Source organism: Leptinotarsa decemlineata, unplaced genomic scaffold (assembly GCF_025532065.1).
Source record: "Leptinotarsa decemlineata unplaced genomic scaffold, Ldec_3_MD MMD2_tig00003736_RagTag_RagTag, whole genome shotgun sequence".
Lineage (NCBI taxonomy): Eukaryota > Metazoa > Arthropoda > Insecta > Coleoptera > Chrysomelidae > Leptinotarsa > Leptinotarsa decemlineata.
The window spans coordinates 815944-838239 of record NW_027412593.1 but is presented as its reverse complement, the minus strand read 5'-3'; the positions used below and the strand labels follow the sequence as shown (position 1 = coordinate 838239).

The 22296-nt window shown below is 34.4% G+C and overlaps 1 protein-coding gene across 1 annotated transcript in view; it reads right to left on the bottom strand.

The window, feature by feature from the left end:
* Fife (regulating synaptic membrane exocytosis protein fife) overlaps positions 1 to 22296 on the bottom strand; it is an 88194-nt gene that overhangs the window by 21643 nt on the left and 44255 nt on the right. The window contains exons 5-6 of the mRNA XM_074178198.1: positions 16482 to 16764; positions 10642 to 10903 (exon numbers count right to left, since the gene is read on the bottom strand). Coding sequence (XP_074034299.1) covers positions 10642 to 10903; positions 16482 to 16764 — 545 coding nt within the window. The remainder of the gene's footprint in view (positions 1 to 10641; positions 10904 to 16481; positions 16765 to 22296) is intronic.

Here is a 22296-nt window from a genome sequence, read left to right as displayed (position 1 = left end):
ATTTGTCTGTGAACATTACCGTTGAAAAAATGTACATTCGTCACCAAAACAAATATTGTGGAGATAGGTAGGATGCCTTGCAAAGGTTTTCGCAGAATTCTGTTCTTCGATCAAGGCCATTTTCAGTTAATTGGTGTACCATTTTAAGTTTGTATGGATGATACCTATTCCTCACAAACATTCGCGAATGAATAAGTAGACTGTTCAGAATTTACTACCATCTCACCAGTTATTTGCACTTGTTGTTCTTCCGGAACGGACGGATGACCTGTGGGCTTTTTGTTATGTACCTACACTACCGGTAGTTGTGAATTTGGATACAAATTCCCTCAAATATTTTCTAGAGATAGGACGATTCGGAAAACGTTCATTGAAAATCCTTTCGATCTGGTAAAAGTTACGCGTCGCACCGTAAATAAAAATCGCTTAAATTTCTTCTTCCAATGGACGATAATTGATCATTTTAGAGATTGTTGACGTGGTACCTTTCTGCTAGTAAAACCGAAAACTAAATGAGAATATTCTAACTGAACAATGATGTTCGTTGTCGTACTGACATTTTTTGTCGTTTTTATAAACAAAAAATAACCGAACAAACCTTATCAGGTTGTTGGAATTGCCATATGGCAGATAAAAAAGAATATTTTTAGAAATATCGATGATAATGTGTTTGTCTTCAGGAAATTATTAAATGTTCCGCCATTTTGTAGTAGGTGAAGATATTGAGTTCAAATTCTAGGGTTGTGAAGTATTAGTTAGGAGCTTCAAAATTATGTATCACAAGACTCCCCTTCCTATTTAATTTTTTTCCCGGATGGCGCCCAGTCGCCATCTTGAAAGTTTCATCTGCCAATTTCACTTCAAAATCAAGTATTCATGCATCAATTTCATTATCCAAAATTAAATTTTTTTCGGTTGACCCGTAATAAAAGGGGGGGGGGAATTTTAAAGAAATGCAATGCACAATAATTTCCAATTTGAAAAAATATAAATAAAAAATTCTCTCCAACAAGTTTTTTGATCGATTTAATTTTTTTTGAATACCTGCATATTCGTAACGATCAACGTGAAAAAAGTTTTCATCAACAAATTTGAGTGGCTTGTTGGAAAAACAGAGGTCACATTGAAGAAATGATGATCGAATTTGGGAGAAAAGCTTGCAGAAATTTTATAGGGAATTGTGTTCAGCTGCAAATGATGTTTTCCATATTGTCAAATCTTATGTGTATAGTCCGTTAGCTTGAGCTGAGGGCTTGCCAAAAATATTTTTTGTTTTGTGAGAGCAATATGAACCTTCATATCAGATTTCGCAATAAAGTGTTGCGTCGCTATAAATGATTTGGAATGAAAATTGTATAACCTTTTAACTCAGGTTGGAAATTCCACGGCTTGAGGTCTTGCAGTTTGGCTGTCACTTCAATTAAATAATACATATTTTGTCCAAATAGATTAAAAAAGGCGACAGCTGTAGGCTCATATAATTAATAAATCATGAGAAATTCAAGTTTTATGCTCAAAGTGCTAATAAATATTTGGTAATATCTCTTCTCATAATGGTCGGTCGGTATCCAGGCGGTTTGACGTGGATGCTTTATTCACTTACTCAAATTGAGTGCCGTGTTGGTCGGTGGTTCAAGTCCTAGTCTGAACGATCGATTTTACCTTGCTATCGTCCAACACGTGTTAGGAATCACACGTTAAAAGGTAAGACCTCGTTAATCCTTAGCTCGCACAATTTTTGACTTTTGAGGGTTGTCGTTCGTAGGGGTGCGACAGCTGATTAACGAAAAAACAGACTTTTTTAATACCATGTTGTCATGCCTGCTGAAACGACAAGGTAAACATTTTTACTATTGCAAAATTTCAGTCTTTTTCTTGAGAGTATAGAGTCCGGATCTTCCACCGGTATATTATACAGATGTCAAAATCATCCCACATATCATACCGAAGACACAGCCTTTTTTTGCAAGAGCTTGGAACATTTTTGAATCTCAGTTTCTAAGCAGTTCTTGAGCAACCATTTTTGTATACTAATTTCTAAACAGTTCTTGAGCAACCATTGTAGCGAACACTCTCTTTCTAATAAACTTATAGTATGATAACACACAAGTCAATGAAAATATTCTCCGATAGTCAAGTGGCGTTGGAAGCTCTTGGCTCCTACCGAGCAACGTCTAAATTGGTAGCAAATTGCTAAAAATGACTTTCCTCGGTAGAAAGGCATAACAAATTGTCTCTGGTCCGGGTTCCTGGCTATACTGGCCTGGAAAACAATGAGGTTACTGTCTCCTTTGCAAAGGAGGGTGCTGTAAGCAGCTTCATCTGACCAGAACATGTTATTGGCATCGTTTTAGGGTTTGCCAAATAAATATCGAACACCTGGATGGCAAGAAGATTTATGGACTTCCGGCAGAATCTTCTAGGATTGACTCACTTCAAAGCGTTTACTCATTCTTCGAAGCTTGATACCAGACAGTTGTTGAACTACAGCAGGGATGAACTACGATGTCTAACAGGCCTTCTTACAGTTCACTATCATTTGAATCATCATATGCAGAGACTCATACTATCGGAAGAAAGTGTGTGTCTCCTCTGTTTGGAAAATGATGAAACAGCAGAGTATATACTTTGTGTCTGCCCCGCTGGGGATCGAATCAGGTTTTTAGAATCGGTAGAGTCGTATTCTCATCATTTGACCTGAAAGACCACTCACCATACAAACTAATCGGCTTCGGTAAGAAGCTGGGTTTATTTGGTCGAGTGTGAATAGATGTCATCCACAAACTCTTGCGGGTTATGGTGGAGACTCGAATAGATCTTGGACCTAACCTAACCTAACCTAGAGTATGTTTTTTTTTGCGGCATCAACTGCTAGGTTATTAGCCGCGGACTTGTTGTTTGTTTTTCAAATTTCATCTATTATATTTGCATCTTTCAAAAATGCCATCATGTTGCTCAACGTTCGTCTATCATCAAATAGAATTTCTTTCATTGCCCCAGTTATATTATGTTGTCTCCTGGTTTCTTCATATTTTGGATATTCTACAAGTATATGTTGTATCGTTAGTACTGTTTGGCATGTAGTACATTCGCTTATTCACACTTGGTTTCGAGCATTTCAGTTTCGCATCAGTTTCATTCCAAAGAGTCTGCCAGTCAGATATTTCTTTGGTTTTATTAAAATTCTTCAGATCTTCTAAGTGGAGTGGTACATCTTCATATTCGTTAGAGTTAGCAATCATCCACATCCTCGTTGTTCTTTATGCCACAATGACTAGGCACCCACATGAAGCTGACAGTTCTACCGCTTTCCTTCATAATATGAATTCTGGCAAGAATAATCCTTACAAGGGGGTCAAGAATAAATTAATTTTGGAATGATCTTATGGAACTCAATGAGTCGGTACAAATTAGGAAATGAGTTTCGTTTCGTGCGAATTCACAGAATAATAAAGACTGGTATATAGCGTATAATTCTGCTGTGTAAACGCTGGTTGTTGAGTGCATCGACCAGCTATGGAGGTGTTCATCTACAAGGAATGCACAGCCCACCCTATACTCGGTCTTTGATCCATCAGTATATATTTTGCAGTAGTTTGGAAATTTACTGGTGTTATTGTAATAGTTCAGTTTGTGTTGTTGTGAATTCAATTCTGACTTTTTCATTTCACTTCCCGAAACATTGCAATATATATCAGCCAGTTTCCATGGAGGGAACTCCGGGAGAGCGAGCGTGAAAACTCTCGAATATGGGATAATACGTTGTTCTTTTATGCGTGTACCTGTTGGTCTGGTTGCCGTTGGGTTTTGTAGGAATAAATCATGGATTTTGTCATTGAAGAAGATATCATAATTAGGGTGGTTAGGTTGACAGTATATTTTCACAGCATAGTTTGCAAGAAGTCTCTTTCATCGAAATTCAAGAGGAGGGGAAGCAGTCTCACAGCAGAGTGATATTACAGGACTCGTTCTGAAACATCAGTCTCAGAGAATTATTTTGAAGTTTGTTTAAAGTTTTCAATCGTGTTGGTCTGGCCGAGGAGTATACTACACTACCATAATCCATTCGAGAGAGAATAAGGCTGCGATAAATATTCAGCAGAATTTCACGGTCTGCTCCCCATTTGATTCCTGCAAGAGCTTTTATGATATTCAGTGTTTTCTGGCATCTCTCCATCAAATTATCTATGTGAGCTCCCCAATTCAGTTTAGAGTCAAATATCTTCCCCAAGAATTTTATTTTGTTTTCAAACTGTATAGGTATTCCATTCATGTTGAGGTTGGGATTATTATGAAGTTTTCGCTTTCTACAAAAGTGAATCGCCTTTGTTTTGCTTGCTGAGAATTTGAGACCTGTACTGTGTGCTCTGCTGTGAAGCTCATTTATGGTGTTCTGGAGTTTCTCCTCAGCATCAGAAGTGACTGAATACGAATAGAATATAGCTAGATCATCCACATATGCAGTTATTTTCACTAGACCTTCTACTACTTCTATTATGGCGTTTATGGCAATTGCAAACAGAGTGACACTCAATGTAAAACCTTGGGGTATACCGTTCTCCATTTCTCGAAGGTTTGATATAGCTTCTTGAATTCTAGTCCTGAATTTCCTGTCATTGAGAAACTGTTGTAGAAAAAGTGGCAGATAGCCTCTGAATCCCCATTCATACAAAGTTCTCAGTACCCCATATCTCCACGTGAGATCGACAGCTTTTTCAATATAAAAAAATATAGCTGTTAGATGTTTTTGTTTGACGAAGCTGGACTGTATTTCATGTTCCAAACAAGACAGTGGATCTAAAGTCGAACGAAATTTTCGGAATCCTGCTTGGAATCTGGAGAGAAGGTTTCTATTCTCTAAACACCAGGTTAGACGGTTGTTCACTATTTTCTCCAACAACTTACTTAGGCAGCTGATAAGAGAAATTGGGCGATAACTCTCAGGTAAGGTGGGGTCTTTACCAGGTTTCAGAATTGGAATAATATGAACCTCTTTCCATATTTCAGGGTAGGTTCCTGTAGACCATACATCATTGAAAATGTGTAAAATGTTCATCTTTTGTTTTTCAGGAAGATGTTTTAGGTATTCGTAGTGGATTTTGTCAGGCCCAGGTGCTGAAGGTTTTGCTGTGCTTAGCGCTTCCCTGAATTCATCCATAGTGAGAGATGAGTTGTAATCATACAACTCCTCTGTCTGAAAATTCATTTTGTTTTGTTCGTATGCCTCTTTAATATCAAGAAATGTAGGATCATAGTTTTCTGATGAATTGATATGTTGAAAGTGGTCACTAAAAATTTCAGAGATTTCTTCTAGAGTATGTTAATTGCTCGTTTATTTCCAATTTGGTACGAGTGTTATTACTAGACTTACATGTAACCTTCCTTTAAAGTAACTTCACTATTATTATGTACAATTGTCAGCTTAAGTATAAAATATAATCATTAATTTTATTCGTAATACCACAATTCGCGGTAAACTAATCGTGACTCAAACAAGAAGAGAGTCGATTTGTCTACTTTGAAGGTAGAATTCGATTTGATTTCTAGCCAAGCCGACGACTGATATGTTCGAAAAAAAAAGAAACGTCATAAGTTTTTATATTCCACTAATAAGCTACCACCTACTTTAGGTTTACTCTGGAAAATTAATGATGGAATGTGTGATTGGGATTTGAAGGTTGATCCAAAAATCCATAATTTTCTATAACTTCTCCCTTGAAATGTAAAAATATATAGTATGCTGAAACCACTTATGGCACTGTATATTAGAGGTGTGTTTCAAATCAATTTCATAAACACAGTATTCGGAAACGATGAATAATCAACTATACCAGGATCATTTGGAAATATATAAGAGCCTCCGATCAATTCTCCCAAAATTCCTACCTACAAATGAGCAGACAATTTATTATAAGGTGAGGGATTTCGCTTCTTCCTTTTCCGGAATTTAGGGTTGAATTTACGTAATACTGTCATTATCATTAGGATGGCTGATATAATGGGTTTTTAAATATAGTTTCGAATAGATTGATGAATCAAGTCACGAGAAATAAGTATGAAAAATTCTTTCAAAAATTGTATACGGTGGTCAATCGAAAAGTAGCATCCCAAATAAAGAACCGACAATATTCATTCGTTACTAGATCGTGTGAATACGTTATGGATTTTTATCAAGTATCGCTACAATCAAATATTTGGGAGTAGTTCTAGATCGACATATGAAAAGGGATCTACATACAGTGTCACCATTAAAGTGCCCACCATATGGGAAACTTTTTTTTCGAAAAGTTCCAATGAAGATTAACTTCGGCACTTGTTTGTGCTTTGAATTTAACTTTAAATGATACGGCCAACTGTGACCCACTGACGTTCAGTGTTTGTCAAATTCAACTTTTTTTATAAAAAATGAAAAAGTGCATTTCTATATCGAATTCAACAAAAAGTAACTTGGAAAAGTTGTGTCTACGATAATTTTATATCTATATGCCAAATTTTATGCAACTAGGATGAAGTTGACGTTTTGCTTATTTTTGACAGATATCCCCTTTATTTTTAAAAACAAGTTCGGTTAATTGTCATCAATTCATGTATACATAACAAACTCATCATGGAGTTTGACTTTTCTGATACATTTTTACTTATTCGGACAGTTTTAGAGAGAAATTAAAAAATTGCTATAAAAATTGGTGCAAAGTTTCAATCACTTGGCTATTTTCTTGAACAAACCTTTGAATTCGAAAAAGCAGAGGCAACTAAAAAACTGCGAATAATTTCGATAGAAATATTATTATTATTATTATAAAATTCAAACAACAATAATATTATAGAAAATACAAATGGTACAAAAAAGGTTGTCAAACACTTACATACATTTCAGTATGTCGTCCTCCACGTTCAATACAAATCATGATCCTTCTACTGACATCTGTAACTGCATTTTTAATAAATCGGGGATTTATATTTGCACAGCACTCGCGAATGGTATTTTCCAGATGTTGTATGTCAGTAAATGGTCTACTTCGGTACACTTTTTGTTTCAGGTAACCCCACGAGAAAAAGTCTAAAGGCGTCAAGTCGGGTGATCTAGGTAGCCAATAATGTTCCCAGTTACGTCCAATAACTTTGCCTCTGAACATTTGTTGGAGGGACTATTTTACAGCAACCGTGTGATGTATTGGTGCGCCATCAAGCTGGTACCATAGGTCGTATTTAATATTCAAAGCCATATTATCTAAAACTTCACTAACCTCATTATTTTTAAGGTTGAGATATCCGACGGATGATAAATTTTCCCTAAAGAAAAATGGCTTAATAATTTGGTTGTTAAGTATCCCACACCATACATTAGTTTTAAAGGAATACTGATCACCACATTCAACTGTGAAATTGAGATTTTCTTGGGCCCACCATCGGGCCCAAGAACTTACCGTTCCATTTGAAGAGAACGTTGCCTCATCTGTCCATAAAATTTTATACGGAAACTTTACATTTTCTTCTCGCTCACCTTGAAACCAGAATGAAAACCCCAAACGGATATCAAAATCTCGCTCTCTCAATGTGTTAATAAATTTTGGCTTGTAAGGCCAGAATTTATTATTTAATAAAATTTTTCTAACACTTTCTCTCTCTTGTAATCGGTATTTTTTATAATATCGGTTATGCTCGTTTGCCCGTGTTCAATAACTTTTAAACAAATGTTAAGTTGGGCCTCCTCATCATATTTACTTGGAGTGTGCTTTTTCTTGAATTGATTTGCTACGGATCCTGTTTCTCTGAATTTCGACATTATCCTTGACACAGTAGTATGTTGAACATTTTTTCCTGGATGCCGTTCATTAAAAATGTTAGCTACTTGCCGGTATGGTGTATTCTCACCACATATTAAAACTATTTCTACTCTTTCCTGAAGAGACAGCATTATTGCAACAATAACTGTTGAAAATCTGACAAGCAAATCAACAACTTGACACTACCATAGCATGCATTTTATTATTACTTATTGCAGTATTTGAGTTGTGTCTGCTTTTTCAAAATTGAAGGTACTGCACCAGTCATGTTGAAATTTTTATAGCACATTTTTAATTTCTCTCTAAAAATATCCGTGTGAGTGAAAATGTATCAGAAAAGTTAAACTCCATATATATATATATATATATATATATATATATATATATATATATATATATATGTTATATATATATATATATATATATATATAATATTATATATATATATATATATATATATATATATATATATATATATATATATGCTACACACCGGTCCAATACTGATACTAAATATACTACAGAATGTCTTCATATACAACATTTACAACTCTTACAGTTGAAATATTTAAACATTCTTTCCTAATGCACACCTACATCATAAAATTAATCTACATATACCTAAAGTTACAGCCTCTGAAAATATAGCGGTACGGAAAAACAATGATAAAAAGGTGATTTTCATATTTAAATGCGCCCCTTTTATCTCCAGGGAGCTCCCCAGTTGGAATATTTAAAATGCATTCCTTATTGCAAATCTACAACATAAAACGAACCTACATACAAACTTATAGCCTCCGAAATTATAACAGTATGGAGAAACAGTGATTGACAGGCAATTTTCATATGTAAATGCGCCCCTTTCACCCCCCATGGGCAGCACTACAGTTGGAATATTCGAAAATCCTTTCTTAGTGCACATCTAAGACCTACGAAGCACCTATATATCAAATATATCGTAGTTATCGTACTATACTTTGATATGCTTCCACGGAAAAATGTTACCCCTACCTTCAACCCCCGTTGAATGACAGGTACAACCCCCAATTTTTCAAATCGGAGGTATAGGCTTGTGATATATCATTTGAAAGGTTTCTTCATTCTCTATTCAAAAATGTTATCGCTTTCAAGTTTATTGCAACAATTGAGAGACAATAAATTAAAATCATGTGGATACCGAAATTCGATAAACTACACTCAAAACTTATTGCAATATGCTCAAAACTTATTTCATTGGGGTATTGATAATAAGAAAGTAAGCAAAAACCATAGCAATTTTCTTTTTAGACGGTATCCTTTGAAAAACTGTAAATAATTTCCGTGGCAACGTTAGTTTAAAACACCTTGTCAACGTGTTTCGTATGTTACAACATTAGTTGTCAGTATTTTAATTCAAGTTCGAAGTTCGTTAACTTCAAGTGTGACAAATGGTTAGATCAATGGTAATTCATAAAATAACAGTTTTACAAATGATTGGTTACGGAGGTAAAATCCGAACACAACAGGAAGTAGCTCGCCTATTCATGAAAAATTTACTAATTTACCGCCCAAATCTCAAGGAACAATAAGCAAAATAGAGAAGCAGTTTCTCGAACTTGATCATGTGGAGCAGATAAAAAAAGCAGCTGCCAATGCAATGAGTGATGAACTCAAATTAGATGTGATGCTCGAGTTTGAGGAAAACCCACATGCATCGAGTAGACAGGCATCCACTACATTCAATGTTAGCCATACATCGATGTAAACATATTAAACGAAAATAAAGTGCATCACTTTGAAATTACACCTACTCAGGAGTTAATGGAAGACAATTTTGTAAAAAGAACTTATTTTTATGAGCAAATGATCGACATGTTGTATAACAATATTATCCAATTAGAAGCCGTTATGTTTTCTGATGAGTATACTTTATCTCTTAATGGTCATGCTAATCATGCTAATGTTTGGGCAGGGATCGTAGGAAACCATATCATTAGTCCCTTTTTCATTGAGGGAAACTTGAATGACGATAATTATTTGGCACTACTTCAAAATGATGACATTCCAAGTTTAGCAAATTTATATCCTGATCCAGGAAACCCTACAGTAAATAATATATGGTTTCAGCAGGACGGAGCTCCACTACATTACCAATTTAATGTCCGGCAATACCTCGATACATTTCCCAATCGGTGGATAGGGAGAGATATGTGAAGAGCAATGTGTACAAATCTAAACCTTCAGATTTGAATGACTTAAAAGAACGAATGTCGCTTGCGATTAGGTCGATTAGGACAGTTTTATTTGAGATTAGGATGTTGCCAAGACGTTCGCGGTAAACATTTTGAACATCTACTTCGTCAACATCCATAGTTCTCTTTCGTATTCTACATTTTATTACGTTTTGCAATACATTTCAATTTTTGAGTGTATTTTATCGAATTTCGGTAACCACATAATTTAAATTATTTTGTTTTGGTTGTTGCAATAAATACAAAAGCGATAACATTTTTGAATAGAGAATGAAGATATCATTACCTTCACTATACTTTCCATTCAAAAAATTGGGGGTTGTACCTGTAATTCGAAGGGGGTTGAAGGTAGGGGTGGCAATTACGTTGAAGAATATCAAATTATGATTTACATTTGACTTGTTTCGGGATTTTTGTCAAATATGCAGTAACCGAAATAATAAATGTATTCCATTTGACTTTTACACACTGTAGAATTATTTCAATGTCAACCCTCTGAAGCCTACCATACATTTGAATGATTTTTATATTTTTTGTTCATTCAGGAAGGTTTTGCTAGCTTGATACTAAGCTAGCAGTTTACCACGAATCAATCAAATATGTCAATGATCTGAGACACTTACTTCTGTGAGCTTTGTCGGTGGGATCTCTCCTGAGAACCACTCTTTTCTGAGCAGCAGCCGCCGTACCGGAATCAACATCGTGTATAACTATTCGAATAGCTTCGGCGTCCACAGAGGCTTGTCGCCTTGGAACCGCCTCTAAATCTTCTAAAGCCGGGGTTGGTCTTGGAGCAGCTAGCGGGCGCAGTCCCACTATGTCCGGCCTGAAAAAAAAACAAAAAGTTACCCAAAAAGGTTTGAAATTATCTCTTATATTATTTAACTTGGAAAGTATTGCAAAGTTATCGATGAAAATGTTTCAAAATTAGTCATGCCGTACTTATTATTATACCTTATAACCAGTATTGATATACTATATCTCAATCGGAATGCAATCCAGGTCAGTGATGAAAACTTCAATGAATTCCAAAAAAAAATCATTGAGGAGGTTTGCTGGTAGGTTATAGGTTTCTATGCCTGAGGTTTCATCTACAATATTGGTAGATATCATTTAAGCGATTATTTTTTTCAAACCGATAAAATGTTGGAAAAATTGAAGGTTGGACCACCAAAACAGAGAATTAAACTGGAATAACCATCTAGGTGTCATTATTCTTGAATAATATGTGACTCACAGGGCTTAGTCATGCATCATTATTACAATTTCAATCACTTTCAATGTCCCAATAAAATCGAACCAATGGAATCGAATGTTAATTATGACTGAGATCACTAAATGAAAAATCTAAACTAATCAATAAAACTGATTATTTCAGGAGAATAACCAAAGCAACTTTGAATAAACTAAAATCCTCCCTCTCGGAAACGAGCTGGGATATTTTCTAAAGCTCTACCGATGTTAACATGCTTGCTTCATATTTATCCAACACGTACACTTCTTTGGTTCACAAACACATGCCTCTAAGGAAATCCACACCAATCACCAATAAATCTCCAGTAACCTGGTTCGACGATTCCCTGAAAACTTTCAGAAAGACATTGACTAACGTCAAACTTATAGCTGACGTGAGCAAAGATTATTCTGATGTTGATCTATATAAGTACCTGAAGAGGGACTTTAAACAGCAAATAAAACTTGCTAAAAAACGAGCTTATGATGATTACATTCGTTCAGCAAAAAATGAATCTAATGCTTGCTGGAAGATCATCTATTTCGAACGAAATAAAAGAACTTGTCAAATTGCTTCCCATATCTCACCGGAAAATTTCAATGACTTTTTTGTGGATATTGCAGAAAGTATCATAAAATCTTTATCTAAATTACCCATATCTGATTTACAAAACTTTAAAAAATTTCCAGCTCCCTGCAACACCTTTTTTCTCAAGCCCGTTACCGAGCTTGAAATCACAAAAGCGGTAAAATCTCTAAGAGATTCAAACTGCCTAGATACCCAAGATTTAAATAGTTCTATTATCAAGAAAACACTTGACATCATACTATACCCGTTAACCATGTTAGTAAATCTGATTTTTGAAACAGGCATATTTCCGGATTCTTTTAAGTTCTCCAAAATGATCCCAATATTTAAAAAAGGAGATAATTCTTTCTTGGATAATTTCCGTCCTATTTCCATAATTTCAATTTTCAGTATAATTGTTGAAATAATTTTAAAAAGACGCCTATATTCCTATTTTGAAACAAATAAATTTTTCTCAAACTCCCAATATGGTTTCCGCAAAGAAAGATCCACCTCGCAAGCTGTTTTAGATATAGTTGGATATGTCATTGATGGCCTTGAAGATGGACTGCATACTGCCATTACACTTTTTGATTCATCTAAGGCTTTTGACTGCGTGTCACACACGCTGTTATTTGAAAAATTACAATATTATGGGGTGAGAGGAGTTTCGTTAACACTTATCAAATCGTACCTCACAAATAGATATCAAGCTGTTCCTTGCAATAATACCATTTCTAGCTTCAAACCTGTAGTACATGGAGTCCCTCAAAGATCTATCCTTGGGCCCTTACTTTTTATCATCTACGTAAATGATTTCTGCAATTTTATGACGCCAAATAAAACAATTCTTTATGCTGATGATACCACCTTAATCTACAGTGGAAACAGTATCAACAAACTAACAGAAATATCGGAAGACATTGAAAATAAAGCTAATACTTGGTTTCTAACAAATAATTTGAAATTAAATACCAATAAGACACAGCGTCTTCAATTCTCCACTGTAGCCCCTCAAATGATAGCGTGAAATTGCTTGGCATAACACTTGACAATACTTTATCTTGGCATCAACATAAAAATCAGCTTAGGAGCAAGTTATCCAGCACTATTTATGTTCTACGACAACTTCAAAATATTACCAGCTTCGATACATTAAAAATTACTTATTATTCGCTTTTTCATTCTCACATTGGTTATGGAATTGTTCTTTGGGGAAACTCACCTGGTTCTCTCAATATCTTTAGGTTATAAAAGCGAGCCATTCGAATATTGGCAGATGTCGGTTTTCGGGAACCGTGTCAGCCAATTTTCAGAAAACTAGGTATCATGCCTGTACCAACGTCATTCATTTTTCATGTTTTGCTAGACATCCACAGAATTGCGAGTACCTTACCTAAACGTTCTAATAGTTATCAGTACCGTACGAGAAACGCTGAAAAGATCTGTACAAATCGATATCGCCTAGTTAAATCACAAAAAAATTCTTTGGATTACAACTTATATAACTGTTTACCAGTCAAGCTGAAAGATCTTAGTGTGAATAAATTCAAACAATCCATCAAACAACTACTATTGGAGGGCTGCTTTTACTCTGTCTCTGATTACCTAAGTCTCAACATACAAGCAACATACTCATCTGACTACCGTAAATATGCTATATCATGTTGTTCTTTCATGTTTTTAATGTTAATCTTTATGTTGCTCTACTTTTTATCTCAAATTATATTTTATACTCATCCGATCTGAAATTACTTTTGCTGTGCGTAAGCATATGTAACAAATTTGTCATGACTTGCTACAAACATGTAAAGTGTAATGTGGTTAAATAAACTTCTATTCTATTCTATTCTATTCAATATTGTTACTTTTCTTAAATGTCTCTACATGCATTATGATATTATGATTATGATGTCGACTAGATCCTAACTCTAATACAACAACTTTAATGAATATTCAAATCATATAAATCTCAACAGTACAATGAACAGATACGAGAGACCAAATCGAAAAACGAACTGTTCTCTGTTTCATAAACCCTCACAAATATAAGAATAATCCTTCAATTCGAACTCCACTTTGAATATCAACAATTTATATATGCTATTCTTATATATAACAACAATAGTAGGTATCAAACTCAATTGGTAATTAGTGAAAGTGATACTAGGTAGAATTTGTAAACCTATTACACTCTTAGTCCTTGGACAGTAAGTAAATTTTTGAATATGAATGAACGTATTGATGTTGAAGAAGGTTCAACAATGATGAAAGGGTAACCTCTTGTTGGTCATTCACCAGGGAACCTGAACGTTTACCCTTATTTATTTCCAGAGACTCCAGCAGGTTCAACTTCTGTCCCAAAACTTTGCAGAAAAAAGAACAATTCAAAGAGCAAGAATTTAAATTGGCCGCGTGTCTGTTGACCAATAAAATTGATCGTATATAGAGCGGAGTTGCTGCCAATTTGACAGACGCCATTTTTGTAATTGTTGTCAACTCGGTCTGAAAACAACTGTTACAATTTTCTAATTAAAGAACGGTTTTTTATTAAAGGTAGGTCTCGGCTGATGCCTATTTTGCTACATATTCCGTGTCATTAGTTTACATCTCGAAAAATATTTTTTCAGGACATTTTTGGATTGAATTCTACTATTACTACCTTGGCCAAGCTAATATAAAAATTAAATGAAAACTTTCCATCCTTCGATAAAATACAAAGTCTGAAATGAATGCCATATAAATAAAAGTGACCTACTAAATGTGCCACCCATCGTTTCAATTTTTCATTCTTCATTTTGGTACCAAAGTATTGCAAATTTTTCAAGTAGTAGATCACTTCAAAATCGACTCTTGGTAAGCTGTCGAAGTCAGCTTTAACAAAACTAACATACAAAACAAAAATACGAATATTATGTGAAGAAACCATTGACATTAGAAAGAGCACATTTTCGCATATACTACAGAGGGCGATGGCTGACTGGATGACAATATGGCCATTATACCAGTAACATTGAATTTCTTATTTTTGGTGGGTGGCATGAATGCATAATTGATTTATTTTATTAGGGTTCATGAATATTCGAAAACCATTTGAAAATACAGTTCGTTAAATTCTATTTAGAATCATATCTAGATATAACTTGTACTATATCAGTTATCAAGGCAAATATTTTCCATTTTTATGCTTCATTTGTGGATTCGAGTTATCTTATTATTGTATATTCATTTGTTTGCTTGCTTCATTTCTAACAAAAATGAATGAATAATTACAAGAAATTTTAATTGATCGTTCATTTCCTCAGGAAAATGGAGTGCCCATATCACAATTTATTGGTTTATTTGGCATTGAAAATGTATGTCATATCGGATCCATTCTGCGTATTTTTGCAAATTGAGTTTCAACTTTTTCTTAGCTGACAGCTCGCCTAGGAACAATTCGTTTTTTCATCGAGTTTAGTTTATGTGTGTTTTAAAAGTGTTTTAGAGATATATTTGAATATTAATATGGTGCATTCTTGTGCTGATTTTAATTGTGCGGAGAGGCACAAGAAAACAGAAAGCGCATTGGGTTATAGATGAGTTATTTCATATAATGAGTTTAGGTTCCCAAAGGATAAAATGATGAGAAAAAAAATGGGTGGAAGTATTGAAAAGAAATAACTACAATCCTTCTACTCTTCCAAGACTTTATAGAAATCATTTAAAAAGTGAATATAAATGAAAGGGAGACAAAAATATTGAATTTGATGACACAGTTTTTCATTTCAACTTCAAGTATTCTCCACAGAAAGTATTATCTGGAGTTAATACTGTTTCTGAAAGTATTATACATTTCACTTCATTACATATCATTAATGGTATTACCTATAATGCTTGAATTCAGTAACAATATCAAAAAAAGATCTGTATGTAGGAAACTTTTTTTTTATAATAAATTGCAGTTGTAAATATTGTACATTAGTTTTTGTATTGAAAGGAGAGAATAGGGAAGGTTAATCAATTTATGAACAAATCAACCCAAATGATGAATCATACGGTTTTTCATATTGAGCCAGCGGGAGTTTTTAAAGGCTTCAGAAATGGAATCATATTTACCAAGTCCATAAATCAGGCGGCAATAAGAATTTTGCACTTTTTGTCTGAATTATATAAGTATGAATATATAAGTATGTGAAGTCACAGTAGTTGAAATGGCTTAGCACCAAACTATCACAGAGCATTCTTTTTAGAGGTTGGTTCAAAATGCATCGATTAGAGTATAACAGTTTCAATGACATATAAGCTTTTTTTCATTAAATTTTTAACATGACTAGTGAATTTGAGATCAGTACCAAGCATCACCCCCAAGTTTTTAGATGTATTAACAGTAGTCAAGATAGTATGACCTAGTTCTAAATGGAAATTGTTTTCTGCAAATTTACGATTCTTCTGCGATCCAAAATGCATCATCGTTTTATTAGGATCAACTTTCAAATCATGTTCACTTGATAGCCCATTGATGAAGTCGAGATCAGGGTTGAAGAGATTTTGTGCCTCAGCATACTCATCGATTTTAAAGTGCATATATAATTGTATATCATCAGCATACGCCTGTATTTTAATTTTCTTGATGGACGAGATAATGTCTGTATCATGAATGATGAACATTAAATGTCCCACAAGAGAACCCTGTGGTACTCCTGATATTATATCCAGAGGTAAGGAGTGATGACCATCAACAACAACTTTTTGAGATCGACCAAGTGAACAAGAGCAGATGAGAGATAAGGCACCACTATCAAAACCATAATATTTGCGTGTCATGCAAATCAGCTCATGATTGATGGTATCGAATGCTTTCGAAAAATCTAGTAGAACCAGAGTACTAATCATTCCCTTATCAAATCCCTCAACAATGTCTTGTGTAACAGTAGCAAAAGCTGTAGCCGTACTAAAACCCTGCCTAAAACCACATTGCTATGGTAATAACAGACTATTGGTATTGAAAAATTCATTAATTTATAAATGAATAACTCTTTCACAAATGTTACTCATGGTTCGGAGTATACTGATAATTCTGAGATCAGAATAACTAGCTGGATCATTTTTTTGGGAATGGGTTTCCCAACGGCAATTTTCCACAGGTCTGAAAAATATGAACGTTCAAAACAACAATTAATGATATGTGTGATATATTTATCCATAAACGGGCTACAAAGTTTCAACATTCTGATTGAAATATTATCAACCCCTGAAGCTTGACTTTTAAAATCATTTCAGATTTCATGAATAGCTTCTTCAGTAGTGAATTGCCTTGCCTGATTAAATAATTATTGCTATGAAATTCAATATTTTCATCACAATTATTATCAACATTTTGTATGAATTGGGCAAAATAGTTGTTTATTTCATCGGGATTCGAGAAGTGATTGGGAAATGAATATTGATTTTTTAAACGAACATTAAGGTTAGAGAGAGCATTCCAGGTTTTGCGTGGTATTTTTTCAGAACAGACAGACTTGAGATATGTCCTTTTTTCAGTTCTAACTATGACCAGGTATGAATGAATTGAAATTGTACAGTGTATTATCAATATAATTTTCACTTATAATTTCGAACCACGGCAGCTGGTATAAATCTGATAAGAAAGTATGCAAAGGGAAATTATTGAAACAACCGTGTGTTACAAATTTGGGCTGTATTTTGAATTTCTTTGTTGAATATTCAACGTAAACTAGGCTGTGATCTGAAATGCCTTGAGATGATAAAGTACCAGATCATATAACATGATTATTATTACTAACGAAAATTGGGTCAATAAGCGTGCTGAAAACGTTGGTGATTCTAGTAGGCTCATTGAGAATTTGTTGTAAATTATAGCATTCAAAGCTGTTGAGTAGGATTGGGTAGTTTGAAAAGGTCAACGTTGAAGTCTCCCATGCATATCACATGATCAGAAACAAGACAACCAGCGGATAAAATATCATTCAGGTCACCAATCATACTCAAGGAATTAGTATTTGGAGGCCTATGAAATATTCTTTGGACCAGACTCCTACATCCAAGTTCCAATAATGGAACTTCAAAAACTCTGTTGCACTCTGATTTCTTTTTTAGTTTTGTGGGCTCGTTAATTTCAACTCTGAGTCATGTAAAAAGGTTAAAAACTTGCTTGTGCACATGAATGAATGAAGTGTGGTGCATTCTCTGTTCATATCCGGTTAGTGAAAAAATGTTTTTTTTTCTTTCGAAGATCAACTACATCCGACAGATCTTTTTTCTAGTTTTTTTTTGACCACATACAAAAAGCATGCTCTCAATCATCTGAATATACAAACTCCCAAATTATGTGAATTTTGCAATACCCCGTTGACAGTGGAACACATCATATGTCTCTGCCCCTACTACAATGAAGAACGAAAACTAATAAACATCTGTGAGAACATAAAACTTACTTTGAATAACAATGTGGAGAAACCTTTACAATTTATAAAGGAAATTAATGTATACAATCAAATATGAAGTTCGTATATATGTGTGTATATATCTATATATGAGTGTATATATCTATTATAACTTGCAAAGTAACCCGCTAATGACCCTCTGTGGTTGATGCGGTTCTTGCTTGAATAAAAAAAAAATCCATTCAACATTTTTTCTCTGTGTGTTGAAGGAAGCAGGTTTCAGGCTCTCATGGACAGTCGATTCCAGCAATACATTCTTGGTTTAGCCTAGTACCACTAATAATAGCTATGGCAGGTCGCAATAGTGCTGTCTGGTGTCTGATTTGTTTTGGGCTCTGGTTCCAACTAGAAAACTTGTAGCGAAAGCTGTAGTGGAAGACAGAGGACGAATCTCGTTCGGCAGTCAATATTGAAGTTTGGCTTTTCAACAAACCTGCCTTTGGAAGCCTCGTTCATCTTTGATATTTGTGGAGTCTTCCACCGATCCCAGTAATAACGTATTCGTGGGGAAAATGTCATTGCTCTCTCCTACCCGGGCTCATTTTTCAAGGACAGTCGAATCCAGTAATGTATTCATTTTCTACCTTAGTATAACTTATGAGACACATGAAGGTCGAAATAGCGCTGTCTGATGTTGCATCATCATCTTATTTTCAGGCTCTGATTCAACAGTGGAAGCTTTAGAGAAAGACAGAGGACGAATCTTGATATTCGTAGATTGAGTTTTCTATCGATTCCTGAAATGACGTATTGCCGTGGGAAGATGCCACTGCCGGTTTTTTTTCTATCGCCGTTTCTTCAGGAGAAAGCTTACAAAGCAATCCGTTGCATAAGTTTCTGGAGATTTTTCAAGTATTGACTCAACAACCTGTTATAATGTATATGAAAATTGAAAAGAAAACATTATTAATTTCCGAAGAATACTGGTGGTATAAAGGCAAATGAATATTAATGTTTGTGGAATATTCAAAGGTATAAAAAAATATGGGAAATCAATGAGTTCATAAATAATTCGTACCAAAAATATTCTGAAAATCAATAAAAGAGACATTACTGCTTTTGGAGTTCAAATAGTGAGTATTTCTGTCATTGGGCCAAATTATTTCCCTAATAGCAAGTTTCATTTATCATCCCAAACATTACTACCTTAGATATCAGTGAAAATATAGATTTTTATCGTGACTAACGGTATGAATATTGATTTTTCAAAAGGTTTTTCGACGGGGTGAGTAATTGCCATAAATTTCTCTTGCATTTATAACCGATTTCAACCCTGTCACTGCTGATGTGTAATAATAATGTTTTGGTATCCAACTTTATCTATCGTAACAAATTTCCTCATTTCAATTGCTGACTCATGGAAAGTAATGATGGAATACGTGAAAAGAAGACTGGTGATTTTTTTCTTTATTTTTTGTGTTGGTGCAATTGTCTCGAATATATGTTCATTGTTTTAGCTGTTTAGTATGTTTCTTTTGTTGGTGAGAAGCACAAAAGTTGGATACAACATTTAGTAAAAAATTTTATGTAAAAAATGGAGTAAAGTGCTCAGAAACACTCGAAATGTTGTCAGTGGCATACTGTGACTATATTCTGAGTCATAAAAATGTTTACAAGTGGTACAAGCTTTTCACAGAAGTTCTAGAAGATGTAAACGTCGATGCTCGACCAATGAAAATTATTATGAAGAATCATAGAAACATTATTAGAGAAGTTGTTGCGGATGTTTGCTCATGACATGCAATTTTTTAGAAAATTATTTATTTATTTATTTTCAAACAGGTAAAATGATATGAAAATGTCAATACAGTCTAAATCATAAATAACATTCTAATATTTATACGTGACTACAGTTACATTGTATTTACGAGTAGTTACTATATAAAGCCGAATGCAAGGAAAAAACATAAAGTTATTCTAAGCTTGAAAAGTACGTTTTTATATCACTATAAACTTGTTTGGGAGGGAGAACAAAGTTGATATCTGACATTAACAGGAAGTTGTTTGTTATTTTGATCATTGTAATGCTAGGTTAACAGTTATTTGTTGATACATATGGTACATCAAATAATTGAATGAGTCTTGTTGTTCTTCTGGGAATTCTCTCTTTCAGTAAAGATTTGAGATTGGGACAGTTGAAATTTTTTCTATATACACATTAATACTATACTTGCCTAATTTATATTTTCTAGACTGGGTATTTTAAATTCGTTTCGTGGTACTACTGTTCTAATTGTATTATAATCTGTGTATACTTTATATTCTTTGTAATATGAATATCTCAAAAATCTGTTTTGAATTTTTCCTAATCAATTTTTATGAACAATATAGAAAAGATGTCATACTATAGCCCCGTATTCAAGTTTAGATTTGACCAAACTATTATAAAGTGTAGTAATCGCTTTAATATCATTGAAATGTGCACTTTGTCTCATTACATGTCTCATGTAATCCAAATGTGGTTTGTATGAGAGTGTGGAGTTATAGTATATCCCTTAATCTTGGTCAGTCTCTACCCTGGATAATTCAAAACCATTCATTGAATGATTGTATAGTATCTTATTTAGTTTTCGAGTACAAGACAGGACAGAACATTTGGATATATTAAACGGAAGATCATTTTTCACACTCTATCGATGAACACTATTGATGTCCTTTTGTAGTTTGACACAATCTTGAGAGTTTTCGATCTGTCTATAAAATTTAAGGTAATCTGCGAATAAGAGATACTCAGACTTTGAATTTTAAGTTAGATCATTAATGAATATAAGAAAAATTAATGGACCCAAGTTTGATCCTTGAGGGACTCCAGAGTTTGCGCGAAATTTCCGTGTACAAGTATGTGGCAGCAAAGTTCATTTCAAAATAGCCGAATTTCGATAAAAAAAACCGTTGCATGAGCATTGCTCAGGAATTGTTGAATGACGTCAACGATGATCCAGATTTGCTAAAAAGGCTCAAAAGGTGTGACGAATTATGGGTAGATGGTTAATACTTCGATATTAAAGTCCACTAGTCCTAATGGAAAAATTCAGGAGAGTCAAGACCAATAAAAGCAAGCTCTGTTACGCCGTTTTGTTTTCATCTTAATTTCTTGCAAGCACCTAATTGACACTTTATTACCACGCTTAGTTTATACCTGATAGAGCATTCGTCCTCGTTTTCGAGAGACCTGATTCTTAGATCTGTTGTTTAGCGAAATTGGAAACTTTTGTTTATCAATTAGAAAATTTTACGATCCTCACCGTTTAGCACTTGATTATCACCAAATAGTGTCCCCTTAACATTCATTATTTTATAATCATTTTCATTGCAAGTTTGATCCAATGTCAAGGTTTTCTCACTGTTTTCTTCGATTACCGTGGCGAAGTGCTCAAGATTGATCTTAGATTTTTTTGAGGACAGAACACGAGCACTACAGAAAAATCCTTAGGGTGCTCTAAGAGCGGTGTCTGTGCGAAAGTAGCGATTTATATTAGATTTAAATGTATGTGTCGCTCTTGGTGGAATCAAATATGCCAAGTCACTTGAACAGCTCCCGTGAAAGTATCTTTAAAAGAGAGGCAAGTCCCCAACCTTTCTTCGATGTTCCAGACTATCAAGGTTGCAAGTGATGTTCGCATCTCCAATCAGGCGGATGACTCTTTTCTGGATAGAATCCAGCAGCTTCAGGGTATGTTTAGGGTCGGAGCTCCATACGTGAGAACAATACTCCAAAGAAGGTCTGATCCGAGTTTTATAAAGCATCAAAAGTTGCTGAGGTGTGTACAGTTTTCTGGTTAAGAATAGTGTTTCAAGCTTTTGAGAAGCAGCCTTTGCAATTCCAGCCACATAATTGTGCCAAGACATATTGCTGTCCATTTTAACCCCAACAAAGTCATCGAAACAGAAAGCGGAATTGCCTGTCCTGACATTATTACATCCGGTTCGGAAACACTTATCTTTCTGGACAAAACCGATACCTTGGTTTTCGGGGCAGTGAATTGAACCTGGTTTCTTTTACCACAATTCGAAATCACCTCTAGATCCTC